Genomic DNA, 22,551 nt, shown 5'->3' on the forward strand with positions numbered 1-22,551 from the left:
TCATCCAACTTTAATTTAAATAGAAAAATTGAGTTGGCTGTCCAAACTAGTGTAAGCAATATGCTAAAAAAATAATAATAATAAAAAATTTTAAATAGGAGTTATTTGAAATAAGAGTTATTTGAAAACGGAGAAAAGAGGGGCGTATAAAGAAATATATGGAATAGAGATTGTGCTAATACTTTTTATATAAAATAGATAATGAAGACTATAATTATATGAGAGTGAATAAAATAAAATTATTAAAATTATTAATATAATAAATTGTAGTAATTTAAGTTTAATAATTTAGTTATTTAATATTTATATATAACAATTGATTTAAAATATTAAAATCACAATTTTATTTTTTATTATATTTTAATTATTTATATTTATGAACTTTTTCTAATTATTTGAATTAATAAAATTTTAATTTGATAATATTTTATACATTTAATTTTATTAATTTTTTAATTATTTTATATTTTTATTACTGTTAATATTTTTATAATAATTTTAATCAATTATATATATTTATTCTATATAATTATTCAAGTAATTATAATTAAATTATATCAGTTATAATTTTATAAAATTATCAGATAAATAAATAATAATATTGTGAGATAATAAAATCTTTTTATATGATTTTTTATTATAAAATTATTGCTATATAATAAAACTGATTTTTTTTAATTGTCAAAATATCTTTTTGTATGATGCTTACTATATTTTTATAAATATATTTTTAATATTTTATTTATTATTAAAATAAAAAAATATAATAAAATTTTTTAATAATAAAAATATAATAAATTTTTATTATAATAATAATAATATAATATATTAAAAAGTAGTAAGACATGCCATATAATAGTAATAATAAATATAATAAAAATTATATTTATTATATTAAAAAATAATAAGAAATTAAAATGTTATACATTAATAGGATTAAAAAAATAAAAAAATAAATTTATTATATACATTAATTATTATTTTATATAGAAATAAAATTATAAATATATAAAAAATTATAAATAACTGAAATAACTGAAATCATTGTGGACTGCGAAATAACTGAAATCATTCCTGCTAATAATAATAGCCTTTATAAAAGTCAAGAGTCAAGTCCTCGTTATTTCCTGGTAGCCACCACGTACAAGTTGCCATCTTTATGTAACAATATCTTTCGTTAATATAATTCCCTCATCCTCTAAAGATTCAAAACCACATCTTCATCCTCACTGGAAATGGAACTTACAGGAAGCTTAGCTCCATTTTGGCCTTCTTCTATCCTTCTTCTTCATGTCTTTTTCTTATTTTTTATAACCATATTATGCCCACAACAAGCTGATTGTCTCACTCAATTGGGAAACGAGACTGATAAGCTTGCTCTCCTGGAATTCAATGCCCAGATAACCAATGACCCAAATGGCTTCTTCAGGTTATGGAATGATTCTGTTCACTTCTGCAAATGGCAAGGAGTTGCTTGTGGCCGCAAACATCAGAGAGTTAGGTCTCTAGATCTCAACGACTTGAGCTTGTCAGGGACCGTATCACCTCATGCAGGAAATCTTACTTTCTTGAGGTACTTGGGTCTTGCAAGCAACAATTTCCATGGAGAAATTCCTAAAGAAATTGGTCAGCTATTCCGCTTGAGAATTATCGAAATGCGGAACAACTCATTGAGTGGTGAAATTCCAAGGGACATCAGCAACTGCTCAGAGCTCAGGATTATGAGCTTGATTAAGAACAACTTAGCAGGGAATATACCATCTCAGCTAGGCTCTTTAAAGAAGCTTGTAGTTCTTTATCTGGGCGGAAATAAACTCACAGGAGAGATCCCACATTCCCTTGGCAATCTTTCATCTCTCCAAGACTTTTTCTTATCAGAAAATCATTTGCAGGGAAAGATTCCGACAGGATTGGGACAGTTAAGGAACTTAACAGTCTTTACTGTCGGAGCAAATAATCTGAGTGGTACAATACCTCCTGCTCTTTACAATATCCCATCTATCACTACCTTTGAGACGACAAATAATCAATTCACTGGAAGTCTCCCAGCAAACTTGGGCCTAACTCTGCCGAACTTGCAAGAACTGTTCTTTGCTCAAAATGAATATTTTGGAAGTATTCCAGAATCATTGGCCAATGCTTCTCGGCTTCGGCTTATTGACATCTCGAACAACAGTTTCACAGGGCAATTCCCAACCGATCTGGGATATCTCAAGGGACTTGAATCGCTTCATTTGGAGTTCAATTTCTTTGGCAGTAACACAAGTCAAGATTTGAGTTTTGTACCATCTCTTGCCAACTGCAGCAATCTGCAACAACTATATTTTGATGGAAACAATTTTGGTGGTGCATTGCCTAGCTCCATTGGCAATCTGTCTAATCTTGTGCAGTTAGGCTTCGGACGGAATCCAATATCAGGAACAATCCCAGAAGAGGTAGGCAATCTTGTCAATTTGTATCGATTAGATATGGATAGAAACTTTTTTTCTGGTAGTATCCCCATTTCTTTTGGAAAGTTACAAAAGCTGGAAAGGCTAACTTTAAATCAAAATCTACTTTCCGGAGAAATACCAGCTTCCCTGGGTAACATTACCAAGCTATATTGGCTTGAATTAGAAGGAAACAAATTCCAAGGAAATATAACCCCAAGTCTTGGAAGCTGCAGAAATCTTCGTTTCCTAGATGTCTCAAGAAATAAACTCACAGGCTTCATACCCAGAGAAATCCTTGGCCTTTCTTCTCTATCGGAAACTCTTAACTTATCACAGAACTCATTGACAGGTCCCTTGCCCTTAGAAGTTGGCAGCTTGAGAAGTATTAATGCATTAGATGTCTCAGAGAACAAACTCTCTGGGGAAATTCCCCGAACAATAGGTGACTTATCTAGGCTAGAAATCCTTAACATGCAGGGTAACTTCCTGCAAGGATCCATTCCCTGAGGTCGCCAACGAATAGATCTGTCAAGAAACAACTTGTCAGGAAATATTCCAAATGAGCTAGAGAAGCTTTTGTTCTTGCAATATTTGAACCTTTCTTTCAATAATTTTGAGGGTGAGGTACCAAAAACTGGAGTTTTCAGCAATGCAAGTGCATTTTCCCTTGTTGGAAATAAAAATCTTTGTGGAGGTATCCCAGAATTTCAGCTGTCAGCTTGTCCTGGCAAAGAAGAAAAACTCAGAAGGCCTTCCATTGTCATAGTCCTCACTACAACTATCAGTTCATTTATCCTTGTCGTGATAGCTACGTCCTTTTATCTTTTCTACCGACGAAAGTCAAAAAGGAATCCCATTTCCTCGCCTTTTATGGTGGATAAGCTTCCTCAAATTTCATATGGGGAGCTCTTGAAAGCAACTGATGGATTCTCTTCAGAAAACTTGATTGGACAAGGAAGTTTTGGCTCAGTATATAAAGGAAGTCTTGATCAGCAAGGACAAGGTTTGGTGGCTGTAAAGGTACTCAACCTTCAGCAACATGGCGCTTCCAAGAGCTTCATTTCGGAGTGTAATTACATTATCTTCATGACCTTTGTGAAACGCCAATCGTTCACTGTGACCTGAAGCCTAGCAATATTCTTCTTGACAATGACATGACTGCTCATGTTGGTGACTTTGGATTAGCAAGGGTCATTTCTGAAAGCACCAGCAACTCTTCTCAAAGCCAAATCTTCTCAACTGGTATAAAGGGAACAATTGGCTACATGGCTCCAGGTAATATTTTCCACACTTCTTTCTTCTTTAATAGACACATATGGTAACTCTACGATCTTGATCATAGTTTAATATAACTGGAGTTGTTCACAGGAAAGAGATGTTCACAGGAAAGAGACCAACGCATGAAATTTTCACAGATGGTTTAGATCTCCACAACTTTGTTAAGGCAAAGCTCCCAGGACAAGTCAGGCAGGTTGTGGATCCCACATTATTCACTCCAGGAGAAGTGGAGGCAGCTACAACGGCAGCAGCAGAAAATATGGATGATTGTGAATGTATTGAGGATAGTGTAGAAGAATGTGTTGTATCAGTGCTTCAAATTGGACTGGCATGCTCTGCAGAAGTTCCACAAGATCGAATGAATATGAGGGATGTAACAAGCAAACTAAATTCCATCAGGGTTTCCTTCACAGGGACCAGAAACTAGCTTCATATGGATTTGATATGGCTTCCAGAATGAGTTATAGAGACCGAGAACATTGCAGTTTTTTCCTGTTGACGAAAAATAATTCTTATCGTAATCTTGTTATCATGTCCGGCCCATAAAATTTTAAAAAAAAAAAAAAACCCATAACTTACATATATATATATATATATATATATAATTATTATTCTTAAAATAAAATTTAAAAAAATAATAAATAAATAAATAAAAAGAAAAAGGAAGCATTAAAATGCTCCGGTTTTCGGGAAGGTGCCCAAACCAGCGCAGGTCATCTCTTTCCCCACGAAGAAACAGAGCAACCCTCTGTTATTTAAAAAAACAAAAATTCCCTCTTGTAATCCAAATCTCCTCCCCTCAACCCAATTAACTCATAGATTTTCAATAATTTTTTTTTCAATATTTTCATAATTGAATAAGTAAATTTTATTTTTTTATTCGAATTATTACGATATAATTTATTTTCTCTACTAAATAATAATTTTTGTGATTTAAAAATTAAAAAAAATATATTTTAGTTATCCAATTAATGAAATTTTATTTTTTTTATTAATAATTTTTATATGTTTAAATAATATTTATAGTTTATTATGTATTTTTATTGGCTTTGTGTAATTTTAAAAAATCTGGCAAATTTTTCTTAAAAATATATACAAAAATATATTTAAAATTTTATATTTTATGTTTTATATTTTTATCATAAAATATTTATTTATCACTTGATATATTAATTTTTCTTCTTAATTTTAAGGGAGGACTAGCTTTCAGAATAGATAATAGGAGTGCTACTGCGACCTAAGGTTATTTTATTTCAAGTACCGGTGAGTGGATAAATATATAACATTGATGGTTTTCTTAAATATATTTATATATGTATATGCTATTTTATTTATTTGAAATGAGAAATGATAAAATGAATTTATATTTCTTAAATGAATGAAAATTAAATTTAAAGCACAGTCGAATAAAAGCCGATTACACTTTGTATATGCACCGAATAGATAACACATTGATGACATGTGATTTATTTTCAGCTTAGTATATATTTATACTGTCTTTGGGATAGCGTTTGATATACAGATAATTTTTGGGGTGTATGTCAGGTTGTCACTCTTTGGGGTAGCTTTGCATATATGTATGATCAGTATTTTATTAGCTCTCAGACTGTCATTATTTTATTTTATTACATCTGAGATGTTAGCATTATCCACAGAGAGCATGTTATGAGTGTATGCGGATTTTATTTTTTACATTTATGATTTTTAAATTTATTATCCAGAGTGAAACCTTAGCAATTTATATTCAGCTTATTTTATATTAATTGAATTAAATTATATTTATTTAACTGACTTATATTAGCTAAGTATTTGATACTATTAAGTACCTAAATTTTATCTTTTCTCATTTGTTATTTAATTATCCGCTTACTGAATAGATTGTACTCACCTCTTATACTTTTAATATTATTTTAATATACTTTTTGTGATCCATTTCTAGCTGTCTTCATATTTTAATTTTGTCATTCCTTCCACTTCGTCCAATCAGAATTTAGTGGAGGTGGGACCAATCCTAAATTCTTAGCAACTTTTTTATAATTTTGGATAATAATATATAAATTGTATATTTAAGGGTTAGATGTATTTTATTTAGTGTAAATATATTATGAATAGACTAAATTAGTATCAGTCCTCTTTTCCATATTCAATATTTTAAAATTATAATAAATTATACGTATTTATATATATATATCAGGAGAAATTTTATCAGTTTTTCGAGGCATATTTATCTTTACAGATTAGAGAATGGGTGTAATACTTATTGTGTCAAATATAATTAGAGGTAAGCATTCGGTCGGTTCGATTTAGAATCGAATTTATTAATCTCACAAAATATTTTAAGACGAGATGTTTGATATTAATAGAAAGAGATAGATTAAAATTGATTTAATAATTTTAATTATATTTTTAATTTAATATTTTTTGAGGGGATGCTACATTTTCAATCAGGAACTTAATGCATTAATATTATTTTGATTGGGAAAAGTCGTCTTATGAATGTGAAATAGGGTAGCGTGGCGTCTGTCTGGGGTTAGTAGAATCTTGAACTAGTCCTTGTAATAATCTCTCCCATTATTGACATTAAAAAGTCAAAGTCAAGAGTCGTTTTATTTTTGTTAGCCAATTAGCTTTAACTGTCCTTGTAATGGTAAGATAAATATCTAAAATTCCAAATCATTAATTTTAAAACTAAGTATTTAAACATAGTATTAAATTATTTATATTTGTAGTTGATTTTTAAAGTAAATGATAATTTTATTATTTAAATTAATTTTAACTATAATTAATTAAAAAAATCTCAAAAGATATATATAAAATACAATTAACGAATTAAATTTTTAAACAAAGGGATCATAAATAAGATGATAATTTAATTTAAATTAATTTTATAGCTTGTTAAAAAAATCTCAAAAGATAATAAACATGCAATAAGATTAGATTTTAAGTCAATATTGTATTAAACTGCATACTTAAATATTAGGTACATCTATGGAGCTTATTGAATGAGATCAAATCGAAAAAATTGACCAAAGCCAATTAATATAGAAATTTAGTTTGATTATAAATTTTTTTGTTTGATTTAATTTTTATTTTTAAAAAAATTAATTATTCCAATTCGATTTTAATGAGAATAAATAAATAAAATCAACTCGATATGTGGTAATAATATATTATTTTTAATAATATAAAGAAATTAAATTATAATTAAAATTAAAATATTTAAAATTTAATTGATTAAACGAAATTAAATCTAATCAAATTGAATTAAATCAATTTGATTCAAATTAATTTCTATTTAAAATTATTTCGACTCAATTTTATAAATATTAAAATTTTAATCTAAGAATCAAATTTATCAGATGCTAAGCGGTAAATCAGATTACAAGAACTCGGTGGAAATGTCTTTTTATTATTATTATAAAACAATGTGAAGGTTCAAACTTAAACTTTTCAATCTCTTGAAAAGGCGCTCCAATATTGTGTGTGTTTGTTTTTTCAATAATTATATATAATAATTAATATAAACTATTAAATAATAATTTAAATTAATTATTTTAAATTACGTGAAAAGTGAATTTAAAAATTATTTGTATCAATTTGAATCCAATCATTTAATTGATGTTAAAATTACTCTAAATCAAAAAAATTATATAAAACTAGTGGGACTGTGGAAAAAAGCTATCCGTATGAGATGAGATAGAATTGCCCAAAATACTAATGAATCACAATATCTGATTTAATATTTAGTTGCAACAAGAATTAACCTAATCATTATATTTGATTTAATATTCAGTTGCGATGAAAACGTCATAAATTTAACATTCTATATAGATAAAATAGGATAAATTAAAATTTATATAATAATTAATACGAAATTATTAAATAATTTAAATTAATCATCTTAAAACTTTCATCAATTTGACCCAGCTATTTCATTTATAATTTTTCAATTATATAAAAATAAAAATAATTGATGCATATACCTTTATACACCTAAATTGTATCTTGTATTATTGAGGCACACAAATATTGTGTGGTCCAAGTGATGTTAGTAAACCCATAAAGTGTGTTGAAGAGCAAGGTGGATCTAGTTGAGTCTTTATATTTTTCTCTAAATTTAATAAAATTTATAATTTAACCTTTATTTTTTTAATAATAAATAGTTTAATTCATAAAATTTTTATTTGAATAATAAAATAATTTTTTAATTAATTTTATTGTTGGTAACCGAGGTGTCAATTCAATTATGGAGAAATTATTATAAATATTAAAGCTATAAAAATTAAATTACTATAAATTATTTAAATTAAAGGGATCAAATTATTATAAAAGTAAAATTTAAAAGATTAAATTATTATAGTGAATTTTAATTGCACTATTTTATTAATTAAATAAGATTTTAAAAATTAAATTATTTTTCATTATTTGTGTTTTTTTAAATCTCAAGAAATATATTATAATTAGTCGATTATCTACATATATTTAAATTTTTTAATTATTATTATGTGATATTATTTTATAAAATAATATTTTTTTATAAATTCACTACGCTTATTAAAAAAATAAAATATCTTTTCTAAAATTTTAAATTTAAAATAGTAATCAAGCACAAATTTATGTACCATCAATCTCAGTTGGAATAAAGAAAATTAAAATTTTATTACTTATTATTATATTTTTTTAATATATAATAAAAATTTTTATTAAAAAATTATATCTTTAAGAAAATAAAATTTATTAAGTTCCAGCGATAATAAGATGGCAGTGATGGTATTGGTGAAAGAGAAAAACTTTATTGCAATATCTTTTAAATATGTTACTATTTTTAATATTAAAATCTAATATATCAATTATATTAGATGAATACTATTTTATAATAATATGAATAATTTCACAATAATTACATTATAAATATATTTTATTATTAAAAAATAATAAAATAATTCCTCCAAAATATCTAGATGACTCATCATTCGATTTCAATCTAGAAAAAACAGTCAGTTGGTTGTCGAAAGTAGTGCGACCATATATTTTATACTAGAGGGAGAGAGATGTGTGAAGAAATACATAAAATAAAACGAGTGTTAATGATTTTATATAAATGTAAGTTACAATGGAAGATGAAGAGATCATCGTTATTACTGTCATTAATATAATAAATTATAGTAATTTGAGTTTAATAATTTAATTATTTAATATTTATAATAATTAATTTAGAGTATTAAAATTATAATTTTATTCTTTACTATACATTAATTATTTATATTTATTAATTTTTTATAATTATTTTTTTTACTAAGCATGTGAGTACTTATAATTATTTAAATTAATAAAATTTAGTTTAATAATATTATATAATTAATTTTATTAATTTTTAATTATTTTATATTTTTATTACAATTAGTATTTTTTATAATAATTTTAATCGATTTTACATATTTATTTTATATAATTATTCATAAAATATTTATAATTATATTAGTTATAATTTTATAAAATTATAAAATAAATAAATAATAATAGTGTGAGATAATAAAAATTTTTATATGGTCTTTTATTATAAAATTATTGTTATATAGTAAAAGTAATTTTTTAAATTTGTCCAAATATTTTTTATACGGTTCTTATTCAATTTTTATAAATATATTTTTAACATTTTATTTATTATTAAAATAAAAAATATAATAAAATTTTTTAATAATAAAAATACAATAAAATTTTTATTGCAATATTAATAATATAATATATTAAAAGTAATACAATATTAAAAAGTCACAATAATAATAAATATAATAAAAATTATATTTATTATATTAAAAAATAGTAAAAAATTAAAATTTATTCATTAATAGTGATTAAAAAATAATAAATTATATTTATTATATTAGAAAGTAATAAAAAATGAAAAATGAAAATAGTGATTAAAAACATGCTAAATTATATTTATTAGATATACATTAATTATATATACATTTATTATTATTTTATATAAATATAAAATAAAAAATATATAAAAAATTATAAATATACTTATACATATCTAAATATTTAAAATTAATTATATCACTTATCAATTTCTCATCAACTTATTTTAAATTTAATTATATATATATATATATATATATATATATATATTATTTACTAATAATAGAAATATAATTAAAAAGATATATTATAAATTTAAATATATCATTTTTTATATTTTATAATTAAGAAAATAAATATGTATTAATTTTTTATTAATTATTTAAAAAATATAATTAATTTTAAATATTAAATTTTTTTAATTATAAATCAATATATTATATTAAAAAATTATAAAAAAAATTAAAAAAAATCACATACTAATAATAATAAAAAAATTTAAAAATTATATACAATATATAATAATAAAAATAATAAATTACATTTATTATAGACATTAATTATATTATTAAATATAAAAATATAACTTTAAATTAAAATAAGTAATATTATTAAATAAAAATATATTTTAAAATAAAAATAAAATATATTAAATATATATATTGACATAAATATATAAGTACGTAAGTTAAACATGTTATTTTGTCAATTTTTTCGTAATTTATTTTAAAGTCAGCTAACCAGCTTTTCAGACATTTAAGAATTAAAATAAAAAGAAAACTTTATATATATACATTTTTTTTTTCTTTTTAATTCTTAAAAATGTCTGCAAAGCTGGTTACAAGTCCTTGTCGTTAATAAATGTGCTTGCAGCCAGCGCCACGAATTGGCTTCTTATAACAATCTCTATATTAATTTCCTAATCCATTTTCATCCTCACCAAGAAAAATGGAACTTGCAGGCACTAGCTTTGCACCATTTTTGCCTTCAATCCTTCAGTTTCATTTGTTTTTATTGATTTTTGCAACCATACTCTGTTTCCAACCTGCTCATTGTCTCTCTAAGTTGGGAAATGAGACTGATAAGCTTGCTCTTCTGCAATTCAAAGCCAAGATAAGCAATGAACCAAATGGCATCTTCAGCTCATGGAACGATTCTGTGCACTTCTGCAAATGGCAAGGAGTTATTTGTGGCCCCAAACATCAGAGAGTTACGTCTCTAAATCTGCAGGGGTTGAGCTTATCAGGGACTATATCTCCACATGTAGGGAATCTCACATTCTTGAGGTTCCTCAGCCTTGGTGACAACATATTTCATGCAGAAATTCCTCAAGAAGTTGGTTACCTCTTCCGATTGAGACATTTCAACCTGAGCACTAACCAGTTGAGTGGTGAAATTCCAGGTAACATCAGCAGTTGCTCAGAGCTCAGGCTTCTAAATTTGATTAATAACAACTTGGTGGGAAAGGTACCTGCTGAGCTTGGCTCTCTGAAGATGCTTGTGATTCTTGACTTGCGTAAAAATAGTCTCACGGGAGAGATCCCACATTCCCTTGGAAATCTTTCATCTCTTCAAGAAATTTACTTAACAGAAAATCTTTTGCAGGGAAAGATTCCAACAGAATTGGGGGACTTGACAAGCTTAACTCTCCTTGCGATCGGAGTTAATAGTCTGAGTGGTACAATACCCCCTGCCCTTTACAATATCTCATCTATCACCATCATTGAGACTACATATAATCAATTAAGTGGGAGTCTCCCAGCAAACATAGGCCTAACTCTTCCTAATCTGGAAAAACTGTTATTAGCTCGAAATGGATTTTTTGGAACCATTCCAGTATCATTGGCCAACTGTTCTCGGCTTCAGCTTATTGACATCTCCAACAACAGTTTCGAGGGGCAACTTCCAACTAATATGGGAAATCTCAAAGGTCTTCAACAACTTCATGTTGAGTTCAATTCCTTTGGCAGTAAGACAAGACAAGATTTGAGTTTTGTACCATCTCTGGCCAACTGCAGCAACTTGCAACAACTGTATTTTGATGGAAACAATTTCGCTGGTGAATTACCTAGATCCATTGGCAATCTATCTACCCTTGTTCAATTGGGCCTAGGAAGAAATTCGATATCAGGAACAATTCCAGCAGAGGTAGGGAACCTTGTAAATTTGTTTCGGTTAGATATGGATGCAAACTTTTTTTCTGGTAGTATTCCCATTTCTTTCGGAAAGCTACAAAAGCTGGAAAGGCTAACCTTAAATCAAAATCTACTTTCTGGTGAAATTCCAGCGTTGTTGGGTAACATTCCGAAGCTTTATTGGCTTCAGTTAGAAGGAAATAGATTCCAAGGAAATATTACTCCAAGCCTTGGAAACTGCCAAAACCTTCGATTTCTAGATGTATCAAGAAATAAACTAATGGGCAGCATACCCACACAAATCGTTGGCCTTTCTTCTCTATCAGGAACTCTTAACTTATCACAGAACTCATTGTCAGGTTCTTTACCCTCAGAAGTTGGCAACTTGAAAAGTGTTAATGCATTAGATGTATCAGAGAACAAAATCTACGGGGAAATTCCAAAGACAATGGGTGATTGTTCCAGGCTAGAAATCCTTTACATGCAGGGTAACTTACTGCAAGGAGCCATTCCCTCATCTTTTGATTCCTTGAGAGGTCTCCAACGAATAGATTTGTCAAGAAACAACTTGTCAGGAAGTATTCCAAATGAGCTAGAAAAACTCATCTTCTTGAAATATTTGAATCTTTCTTTCAACAATCTTGAGGGTGAGGTACCAAAAACAGGAGTCTTCAAAAATGCAAGTGCGTTTTCGCTCGTTGGGAATAGAAACCTTTGTGGAGGTATTGCAGAACTGCAGCTGCCAGCATGTCCTATCAAAGAAGAAAAAGACAGAAGGCCTTCCATTGTCATAGTCCTCACCACAACCATCAGTTCTTTTCTCTTTGTCGTGATAGTCACATTCTTATGTCTTTTCTATTGGCAAAACTCAAAAAAGAGTCCAACTTTCTCAACTTTCACAGTCGATGAACTTCCTCAAATTTCATATGGAGAACTATTGAAAGCAACTGACAGATTCTCTTCAGAAAACTTAATTGGACAGGGCAGTTTTGGCTCAGTATATAAAGGAAGACTTGATCAGCAATGGAAATGTTTTGTTGCTATAAAGGTACTCAACCTTCAGCAACATGGAGCTTCCAAGAGCTTCATTGCTGAGTGCAACGCATTGAAAAACATCAGACACCGGAATCTTGTTAAGATCTTGACGTACTGCTCCAGCATTGATTCCAAAGGCAATGATTTCAAAGCTCTAGTGTTCAATTTCATGGAAAATGGGAGCTTGGAAATTTGGTTGCATCCAGAAGAAAATAGTAATAATCAAACAAGGAAATTAGACTTTCTTCAGAGGCTATATATTGCCATCGATGTTGCTTCCGCGTTGCATTATCTTCATGACCATTGTGAAACACCAATTGTTCACTGCGATTTGAAGCCAAGCAATATTCTTCTTGACAGTGACTTAACTGCTCATGTTGGTGACTTCGGATTAGCAAAGCTTCTTGCTGAAAGCACCAATAGTCCTTCTCAAAGTCAGACTTTCTCAACTGGGATAAAGGGAACAATTGGCTACATGCCTCCAGGTAATACTTCCCAATTTATTGGTTAAATTACTACAGGCATCAGCATATGCATGATGAGGGGGAAACAAGAGGAAGAAACCAATCTGATTTCTGAGACCCCTTAAACTTTGCATGTATTTATCCCTGAATTTTCACTGCAGACAATATGAAAAAGATGAATGAATCCCATATTCTTTTATAGATAGAATAGTAAGTGTGTCAATCTTGATAAAATTTTAATGGAATTGGCAATATATGAAATGCAGAATATGGAGTAGGCAGCAGCGTGACAACTTATGGAGATGTCTACAGCTTTGGAATACTCTTGCTAGAGATGTTCACAGGAAAGAGACCGACTCATGATGTGTTTACAGATGGTTTAGATCTCCACAACTTTGTAAAGGCTAAGCTCCCAAGACAAGTGATGCAGGTCGTGGATCCCACCTTACTCACTCCAGGAGAAGTGGGGGCAGCTACAGCAGCAGCAGCAGAAAATATGGACAATGATGGAAGTATTGACGATAGTGTACGAGAATATGTTGTATCAGTCCTGCAAATTGGACTCAAATGCTCCACAGAAGTGCCAAAAGATCGAATGAGTATGAAGGATGCAACAAGCAAACTAAATGACATCAAGGACACTTTCCTTCATAGACATCAGAAAATAGTTTAAAATGGAAGCACAATGCAACAGCCACAACAACAGTAAGCTACGAAGCACAATGAAAGTAATGTTGATATTGAAAATTTAAGGCTGCAGAGGTGCAATGTGCAAAAATGTAATCTATCAGTCCTCATAATAGAACTTGCATGATCTGCAGAACTACCAGGAGGAAGTTACAAGAACAACTAAATATCATTACAGACTTTAAAGTCATAGAAATTGAAAGTAAACTACGAAGCACAATACTTTAGCAACAGATTATAGAAAGCATAAGAGGGTAAAATTCTTCAATCAAGAGTCTGAAAAGATCTCCAGGCTTTAATGAAGCCATTCGATGGTGAAAGTCAGCAATTCAAAAACTATGCAAATCTAAAATGGTTTTTCTTTTGCTTAATTGATTGGCTCTAACCTCTGTTCTTGAGAATGAAAACATCAAAATCTTGAAGCTAGGGAGCTAATTCCGATTCCCAAATTTGCACTTTGTTGCTTGTTATTTTTGTTGAACTCGATCCAGAGCAGAGTGTTGGCCTGTGTTGTTTGAAGAAGATAGCATGCCTTTACGGCGGTCTATGGTGGGCGGACGGCCACCTGTTGCTGACATCAATGGGGCTTGAGCTGCTCTTTAACACATTGGCCAAGTAAATACTTGGCCGTACTATTTGGAATATCCATGTAACACTTAATTAAAATTAAATCTATTAAAAATAATTAAAATATAAATAGTATTATGAGAAATTTACAATTTAATCTCTAAATATTACTATTTTTTACAATTCAATCTCTATATTTCTAAAAACTCATCAAAACATCCTATCAAGTCAAAACTTCTAAGATTATACTATGAGAAGCAACATCACTTGTGGGTTTATTAATACAGGAGCACAATTTGGTAATGACAAAGATTAGTTTTATTTTTCTGATTAGAATTTGAATCTAAGAATTTTTTTCTTTTTTTATCTGAGGATCTAAGATTTTCAATTACAAAATTAATGGAACTGATACATAACTCGATTCCATCTTTATTGAAATCAGAATGTTCCTTATGATTTTCAGAACATTCATTATTATCTCTTCTTTTATCTTAACCCTGATAAACTAAATCTGAAGAAAGTTCACAACCTTCAAGCCAATGTTCATCTTCATCTTCTCATCAGGATATCAAGATCTAGTCCGACTTATCGGAGGAATGTTGCAGGTCACTGGCGGCAAAGACGCTAGGCAATGCCCCACAATCATAACCAGCGACATTAGAGAGCCTAGGCATGACAAATGCATAGAAAATGTTTCTTAAAATTTTTTTTCCACCATTGAGAATCACCGACTTGCTGCACCCACCCTGATAGATACGACCCAGTGATAAGCATAGCAGCTCGCCACTTCCTTTCTTTCACATACCCATCAATGGCTCGAGCCATGTCCTCTGGAACAAGTACTCCTCCATTTTTTATAAAAGAATCCCCAATGTGTCTGCCCAAAACAACTGCATCCTCCAGAGCTGAACAGCCACCTTGTGCTAGATCAGATGTCATTGGGTGCATGGCGTCGCCGGCCACTGTGATGTTTCCTTTGCTTAGATTTCCAAAAATGACATTCCATGGATGTCTAAACATCAATGGAGCCCATGTCAAATTTGAAAGATCAGCATGTCGAACCACGTCAAAGTATTCTTGGGGAAAATTCTCTGCATATTTCTCAATCACTTGTTTCCGTATCAGTTGTGGATCTCTTGCCATGTTTTCTCCTTCAAGGCAAGTTAAAAACCAGTATAATTCTTTGTGGATTAGTGGGACGAAAGCAGCCCTTTTGCCAACATCTGCAAACTGTGTGACTTCTTGCTTAAACCCATGGCCTTGTGGAAACACAGCCAACCCACGAACTGCTGCTCGACCTGAGTGGACTAGTGCAGACAGCCCTAGCCATTTGGCCACCACCGAGTTCACCCCTTCACAGCCAACCAAAACCTACGTACAATAGTTTAAATAACACTCCAAATCCCAAAGATTACATTTAAACTCGATGATTTTGCAAAACACATACCTTTGATTTGATGGTAGTTCCATCTTCCAAATAATGTACAACAATGGAAGTACCTCCAAGTTCTTGCTGTTCAATAGCAGTAAACTTGGAAGAAAATCGAATTGAATCAGCAGTCAATTCTTCTGCCAGAGCCTCTAATAGAATTTTGCGATGAACTGATCTGGGTCCATGAGCTTTGCCTCCTTTTCCGGTGTAGAAGTTGATCTCCTGAACAGCTCCAGTAGCCACATCAGTCACAGTCCCCCTAATCATTATGAGTATTAAGAAGCAGCTATATATTAATTATTTAAAGAAAAAATTTTGAGTCATGATCAGAAAAAGCATAGCAGATTTTACGTACTTTGAGAAAGGAGGATAAATGGAAGTTGTTGAAACTACATAGTTTTAATCATTGTGTATATACATGTAATACATCGTTTTATGTTGCTCTCTCTACTTGTAATAGGGCTGAATTGGTTTGCTGTAATTAGTTTATTTTGCACAAGATGTGCACATGTTCTTATCTGATACATAAGGAAGCGCGATACTTCAAGACAATGCTGTAACGTGATTTTTACTTTTTGAAATAAGAGTTCAAAATGTTTTCTCTCTCTCCTTTCTCTCGCACATGGTATCAAAGCACGGTTTTGGCTCACGACGGAGCGTCGATTGTTGTATGAGTGTGATCCAGAGTTTTTTCGAGAGATCTGATGGTAATGGAGTAAGGGAACAGTAGTAAGGAACAAAAACCGACGGGTGCACCAAAAAAATCACAAAGCGTGGTCCAAGGAATGGGAGATCCTTTGAGTCTCCAAACTTCTGATCATCCAGGTATGAACCTAGTCTCAGCGCCTCTTATAGGATCTAACTTTAGATCTTGGACTAGGGCGATTAAAATCGCCCTAGGTGCCAAGATGAAGTTAGGGTTTGTCGAAAGAACAATTTCAGCACCTAGCAAAGATTCTGAGGATTACAAACAATGGAAGAGATGTGACTTCATGATCACATCTTGGATCCTCAACTCCATCTCCAAGGAACTGGTGGATGGTTTTATATGCATTGCTTCAACCAGAGATCTCTGATTAGAAATCTGTGAAAGATTTGGAGAATGCAATGGTCATATAATATATGAGTTACACAGAAAAATTTCTCTTATTTTTCAAGAGAATGCTTCTATTGTTGTCTACTTTACTAAGCTAAAGAGACTTTGGGATGAACTTGGCTCTATGGAGACACTCCCTACCTGTACTTGTGGAGCTTCTAGGGCTATAGCAGAAATAATAAACATAAACAGACTCATGGCAGTTTCTGATGGTCGTGAAAGAGTCCTTTGGGTCTGTAAGGGACCAAGTATTGGGAATGGATCCCTTGCCAACTGTAATACCCGGCTAGACTCCGGTATCGGAATTCCTACCGTCCGGTGGAATCTCGGATGTCGGAGACCTCTAGAAGGGTAAAACCATGTTTTTATGAAATGTTTTAATGTTTTTGATGATTTTAAGTAAAGAGGAAATGAGTTTTTGAATGAAAACAACTTTGGAGGAAAACCCAGGTTCGGCCGCCGAACATGGCATGCATGCGGAGGCACGTTCGGCCCCCGAACGTGGCCTGGCCAGCCACTATAAAAGGGTCCCTTAGCCGAAAACGGGCGAGCTTTTCCCCATTTTCGGCCAAGCTGAGCTCTCCGCCGTCCCTCACCGATCTTTGATGTTTTTCCTCTAGATCTTTCAAGTTTTTCATTTATTTTAACTTTGTTTTGAAGATTTGAGCTTTCGAGCAAGGTTTTGGAGCTTTGAGGTTTAAGAACTCAAATCTCTCCCAACTCCAAGTTTGGTCGCCTCTACTCTCGATCTTCAAGAGGTAAGAGTCGATCTCTAGCTTATATTATGTTTTAAGTAAGTTTTATGAAGTTCATGGGGTAGAAAATGCATGTGTAAGCTTATGTTGAGTTTATGGGTTTTGATGAGTTTTTGAGCAATGTGGCTTGTAATGTGTGTTTGATGTGTTGTAGTTGGGGTTTAAGGTAGTTTGAGACCCCTAGGAGCTTGTATGCATGTTTTGGTTGAGCTAGATGCATGATGGTTTGAGTTTGGAGGCATTTGTGCATGTTTGAACCAAGTTTCTGCCCTTTGGGAGAAACCAGGTTCGGCAGCCGAAGGGACTTTCGGCCGCCGAACCCTCTTGTGGAGGCAGCATTCGGCTGCCGAAGCTTGCCCCCGAAAGAGGACTTTCGGCTCTGTCTGGGAGTTTCGGCCGCCGAAGGTGCCGCCGAACCTGCCTGACTTTCGGCTCTGGAGAGACTTTCGGCCGCCGAACCTGCCGCCGAAAGTGCCCTGCCCAGCCCTCTTTTACATGTTTTTCTATGGTTGTTTCATGATGTTCTAGGGGGTTTTTGGGGGATGTTTTTAGAGTTATGTTATAGTATGTTGGTCCCTCATTTGAGTCCACCTGTGTAGGTTCGGACCCGAGGAACCGAGGACCTCAGCAGTGAGTCAGCTGCTACAGTCAGTGTCAGAGCTAGCCAGAGGTGAGTGGAATAACTCTTATGCTTTTAAATAAATAAATCATTTTTGAGCATGTTCACGCATCACGAATGCCATGTGATATTTAGGTTGTTTGCATTAGAATCACGAATATGTTGCATTGCATAGTATGTTGTGGATGTGGATGAATGTTGAATGTTGAATGATCCATTAGCCCTCATATGTTATGACATGATGATATGATATGGAAGTCCAGGTGTGGCCTGCACTACGCCCCTGGCACTATGTAAGAGAAAGACCGAACGTGGCCTGCACTACGCCCCCGGCACCATGGATTATGTATGTTATGTTATGTATAAGGGAAAGACCAGGTGTGGCCTGCACTACGCCCCTGGCATGGTTGGAATATGTAGAGGGCTAAATGGTGACAAGTTCATCCTTGATATGATTAATTGTGATGTGATGCATTCCATGATAGCATGTGTTTTAAATGCTTTATGATTCTGCTCACTGGGCTCTAGTGGCTCACCCCTCTCCCAAATTCCCCAGGTTTGCAGGTATGGGTTAGATAGAGAAGTCAAGAAGAGTAATGAAGTCCTTGTATGTAATAGTTAGAATGTGGACATGACAGATTGTATAATGATGTATAGATATGTAATGTAACGATATTAAGGTTAGAAGTGTGCTTGACCATAGTATATTGTAATCCCTTTTAGATACATGATCTTAATGTTTATTGATGTCTATGTTTAGCCAACTCAACACTTGTTATGCCACCCATTGGGGGCATTGATGAGATCCCACAGAGGGGTCAAGTTTATGATTATGGATATGTTCAGTGCATGCACAGGTTGAGTTTGGTGTATGATAGAATGTATGAAAGAAAAGTTTTAAAATTTTATGTATGGTTGTTGATCATGTATGGGATTAAACAGGTTTACAGGTTACATGTCAGTCTTGCTACGGGTCCCGGCGGCCTTAAGCCGATCTGGATCCTAGCGCCGGTAGCGATCCGATTTTCGGGTCGTTACAGAATGGTATCAGAGCCCTAGGTTCATATGGTCGGACCTAGAGTGTCGGGCTCATAGATGTTATAAAAGGTCAAGCACAATAGGAAGGTCATGTCCACTAGGTTAGGATGTGGAGTCCTGTCTTACATGATGATGTGAAATGCCATGATTATATGCATGTGCATTAATGATATGTGATGTGTGTGATGAGGGTTCATGTGTGCCCACATGAACCATATGATGCTAATGTTTATGTGATGTGTACTGTTTTTCAGAAAACAGGATGAGAGGAACTCGTCGATCAGCAAGATTGACTGGAGTACCACCTGAGGATGAGGGCACGAGCGCCCGTCCTCCAGCATTGCCTAGGGCAATGTCTAGTAAGTCTAATAGAGAAAGAACAGTAAGAGACCCTAGAAGGTCTTTGGATCTAGGTAGAAGCAGATCAGTCAGAGAAACAGTTTAAGGAGGAATGTCAGAGGACATGGGGGATGATATGGATGTAGAGCAGAGGAGGGATGGCAGTCTGGGAGTTAGCATGTCAGAAGAAGGAATGGGAGAATCCCAAGGAGGCACTCAGGCCTCGAGATTTGTTCAGCCACCTCACTACCCACCCTTCTCACAAAACTCTGGGTATTCGATGGGAGGCACATCGGACTACCACAGCTTTAGCCCTTATCCCACACAGATGCCATACCCACCTTATTATCCACCATATTCACAATACCCAATGTATCCACCCCCACCTTACTATCCAAATCCAGCAAACCCTACCCCAGGGGATGCTGCACCTCCTCCTCCAGCAGAACCAGCAGCCCCCGTTGCTCAACCTTCTAGACCTAGCTCAGCCAGTGGGAGCAAAGTCAAGATGACCGACTACATAAAGTTGGGTGCTCCCCAGTATGAAAAAGGGGATGACCCGTTTGTGTATCTTGAGAGGGTCAAGGTGATCACAGATGAGATTGGAGATGATGATAGTAGAGCCATTCAGATGGCTGGGTTCACACTTAAGTGCAAGAAGGCACGAGAGTGGTTCAAGAATTATGTGAACCCGAAAGTGTTTAGCATGTCTTGGGAGGAGTTCGCAAACGAGTTTGCAGGATGGGTTTTCCCAGATAGTTCAAGGGAGCTGAAGATGATAGAGTTTGAGCAGTTGAGGCAGACTGATGAGATGGGTGTAGAGGAGTTCACAGACAGATTTTTGGAACTGTTGCCATTTGCAGGGCAAAACCTTGACTCAGACCAGAAAAGGTCAAGGAGGTATATCATGAAACTCCACTCCAGATATTCCTCCTTGATCCAGTCAGCAGATAGGGAGAGCTTCCATGCCATAGTGGATATGGCCCGGAAAATGGAGGCCAGTGCCATCGTTCAGGGGACAGTTAAACAGTCAGTGGCACAGCCTTCTGGTTCTAAGACCCCAGGCTCTTCTTCAATGAGTGCAGCAGCTTCAGGTAGCAAGAAGTGGGACAGAGGTCCCAGGAAGTCTAAGAAGAACAAGTTCTGGAACAAGGTTAAGTCCAGTCTGGGACTAGGGAGTGGCTCAAGCTCTGGTGCGGATAATGCAGTTTGTGCAAGGTGTGGTAAGCCACACAGGGGAGTATGTCGGTTTGGGACGACAGCCTGTTACAGATGTGGTCAGGAGGGGCATATGTCTCGAGAATGTCCAAGAGCAGCCCCGATGGCACAGTCCCAGCAGACAGCTTCAGGTAGTGTAGCGCAGCCAGCAGCTCCAGCCACGACTCAGGCCAGTGGCAGAGGCAGAGGGAGAGGGGCAGCCTCTTCTTCAGCGGGTTTCAGAGGTGAAGGTCCATCAGCTCCAGCACGGATCTTCACAATGACACAGCAGGAGGCAGATGCATCTAACACCGTGGTGGCAGGTAACTTAGTCATTGGTTGTTCAGATGTGTATGCCTTGATGGACCCGGGCGCATCTCATTCTTTTATTGCACCGAGAGCCGTCCAGAGGTTAGGGTTGATGATCTCTGAGTTAGAGTGTCCTCTCTGGGTCAGTGGACCCAAGTGTGATCCATCAGTGGCAGAGTCAGTCTGCCAGTGTAGTCCTATGTTTGTTGAGGGAAGATGCTTGTCTGACGACCTTGTGGTTCTAGACTTGACAGATTTTGACGTCATTCTAGGGATGGACTGGTTATCTACCCATGGTGCTACCTTGGACTGCAGGGACAAGGTAGTCAGGTTCAGAGGTCAGGATGGGTCAGAGGTAGTCTTCAGAGGAGACAGGAGGGGTACACCTAGAGGTCTGATATCAGCTCTTCAGGCTCGTAGGTTGCTTAGGAGGGGATGTCAGGGGTATTTGGCTCATGTGAGAGAGCTTAGCAGTCAGGTTAGAGAGCCCGCCTCGGTGCCAGTGGTTAGAGAGTTTCTAGATGTCTTCCCAGACGAGTTGCCAGGTTTACCACCTGCTAGGGAGATAGAGTTCGAGATAGAATTGATGCCTGGAACCCGACCGATCTCTATCCCTCCCTACAGGATGGCTCCAGCGGAGTTGAAGGAATTGAAAGAATAGTTGCAAGAGCTGGTAGACAAGGGCTTCATCCGACCGAGTGCCTCATCCTGGGGTGCTCCAGTCTTGTTTGTCAGAAAGAAGGATGGATCCCTTAGACTTTGTATCGACTACAGACAGTTGAACAAAGTCACTACCAAGAACAAGTACCCTTTGCCAAGGATCGACGATCTATTCAACCAGCTAGTAGGAGCGGGTTGTTTTTCCAAAATAGATCTGAGATCTGGGTACCATCAGCTGAGGATCAGAGATGAGGATGTGCCAAAGACGGCTTTCAGGACCAGATATGGGCATTTTGAGTTCCTTGTAATGCCGTTCGGGTTAACCAACGCCCTGCAGCATTCATGGATCTCATGAATAGAGTGTTTAGTCAATACCTGGATCACTTTGTTATTGTCTTCATAGATGATATCTTGGTGTATTCCAGGAACGCAGAGGAGCATGCCCATCATCTGCGGTTGGTTTTGCAGACCTTGAGGGAACATGGCTTGTATGCCAAGTTCTCTAAGTGTGAGTTCTGGCTGAGGAGCATTTCGTTCTTGGGGCATGTAGTGTCAGAGAATGGGATAGAGGTGGACCCCAAGAAGACAGAAAATGTGGCTAACTGGCCTAGACCCACTTCAGTGATAGAGATTAGAAGTTTCT

The 22,551-nt window shown here is 34.0% G+C and overlaps 3 protein-coding genes across 3 annotated transcripts; 2 read left to right on the forward strand and 1 right to left on the reverse strand.

The window, feature by feature from the left end:
• Nucleotides 1–1,235: 1,235 nt before the first annotated feature.
• LOC110608408 (putative receptor-like protein kinase At3g47110) lies at nucleotides 1,236–4,137 on the forward strand. The gene is made up of 4 exons (XM_043961125.1): nucleotides 1,236–2,910; nucleotides 3,001–3,452; nucleotides 3,560–3,750; nucleotides 3,801–4,137. The coding sequence occupies exons 1-4, from the start codon at nucleotides 1,236–1,238 to the stop codon at nucleotides 4,135–4,137; spliced, it is 2,655 nt and encodes an 884-aa protein (XP_043817060.1).
• Nucleotides 4,138–10,418: 6,281 nt separating this feature from the next.
• Nucleotides 10,419–13,956, forward strand: LOC110624602 (putative receptor-like protein kinase At3g47110). The gene is made up of 2 exons (XM_043961254.1): nucleotides 10,419–13,230; nucleotides 13,476–13,956. Exons 1-2 carry the CDS (start codon nucleotides 10,524–10,526, stop codon nucleotides 13,880–13,882), a joined length of 3,114 nt encoding a protein of 1,037 aa, XP_043817189.1. The 5' UTR covers nucleotides 10,419–10,523; the 3' UTR covers nucleotides 13,883–13,956.
• Nucleotides 13,957–15,038: 1,082 nt separating this feature from the next.
• On the reverse strand, nucleotides 15,039–16,162 carry LOC110624954 (monooxygenase 2-like). Its single transcript, XM_043961126.1, has 3 exons — nucleotides 15,911–16,162; nucleotides 15,179–15,834; nucleotides 15,039–15,129 (listed from the first exon to the last, which is right to left on the reverse strand). The coding sequence occupies exons 1-3, from the start codon at nucleotides 16,160–16,162 to the stop codon at nucleotides 15,039–15,041; spliced, it is 999 nt and encodes a 332-aa protein (XP_043817061.1).
• Nucleotides 16,163–22,551: the final 6,389 nt, after the last annotated feature.

This window comes from Manihot esculenta, chromosome 10 (assembly GCF_001659605.2).
Source record: "Manihot esculenta cultivar AM560-2 chromosome 10, M.esculenta_v8, whole genome shotgun sequence".
Taxonomy (NCBI): domain Eukaryota; kingdom Viridiplantae; phylum Streptophyta; class Magnoliopsida; order Malpighiales; family Euphorbiaceae; genus Manihot; species Manihot esculenta.

Excerpts from the sequence above, each read along its gene's own strand:
- LOC110608408 (XM_043961125.1), top strand. The coding sequence starts at position 1,236 with ATGGAACTTACAGGAAGCTTAGCTCCATTTTGGCCTTCTTCTATCCTT. Across the intron at positions 2,911-3,000 it reads AGAAATCCTTAACATGCAGG|AGAAGCTTTTGTTCTTGCAA; the intron begins GTAACTTCCTGC and ends CAAATGAGCTAG. Across the intron at positions 3,751-3,800 it reads TTCTTTAATAGACACATATG|GAAAGAGATGTTCACAGGAA; the intron begins GTAACTCTACGA and ends AGTTGTTCACAG.
- LOC110624954 (XM_043961126.1), bottom strand. The coding sequence starts at position 16,162 with ATGATTAGGGGGACTGTGACTGATGTGGCTACTGGAGCTGTTCAGGAG. Across the intron at positions 15,835-15,910 it reads GAACTACCATCAAATCAAAG|GTTTTGGTTGGCTGTGAAGG; the intron begins GTATGTGTTTTG and ends TATTGTACGTAG. Across the intron at positions 15,130-15,178 it reads CAAGTCGGTGATTCTCAATG|GCTCTCTAATGTCGCTGGTT; the intron begins GTGGAAAAAAAA and ends TGTCATGCCTAG.
- LOC110624602 (XM_043961254.1), top strand. The coding sequence starts at position 10,524 with ATGGAACTTGCAGGCACTAGCTTTGCACCATTTTTGCCTTCAATCCTT. Across the intron at positions 13,231-13,475 it reads AATTGGCTACATGCCTCCAG|AATATGGAGTAGGCAGCAGC; the intron begins GTAATACTTCCC and ends TATGAAATGCAG.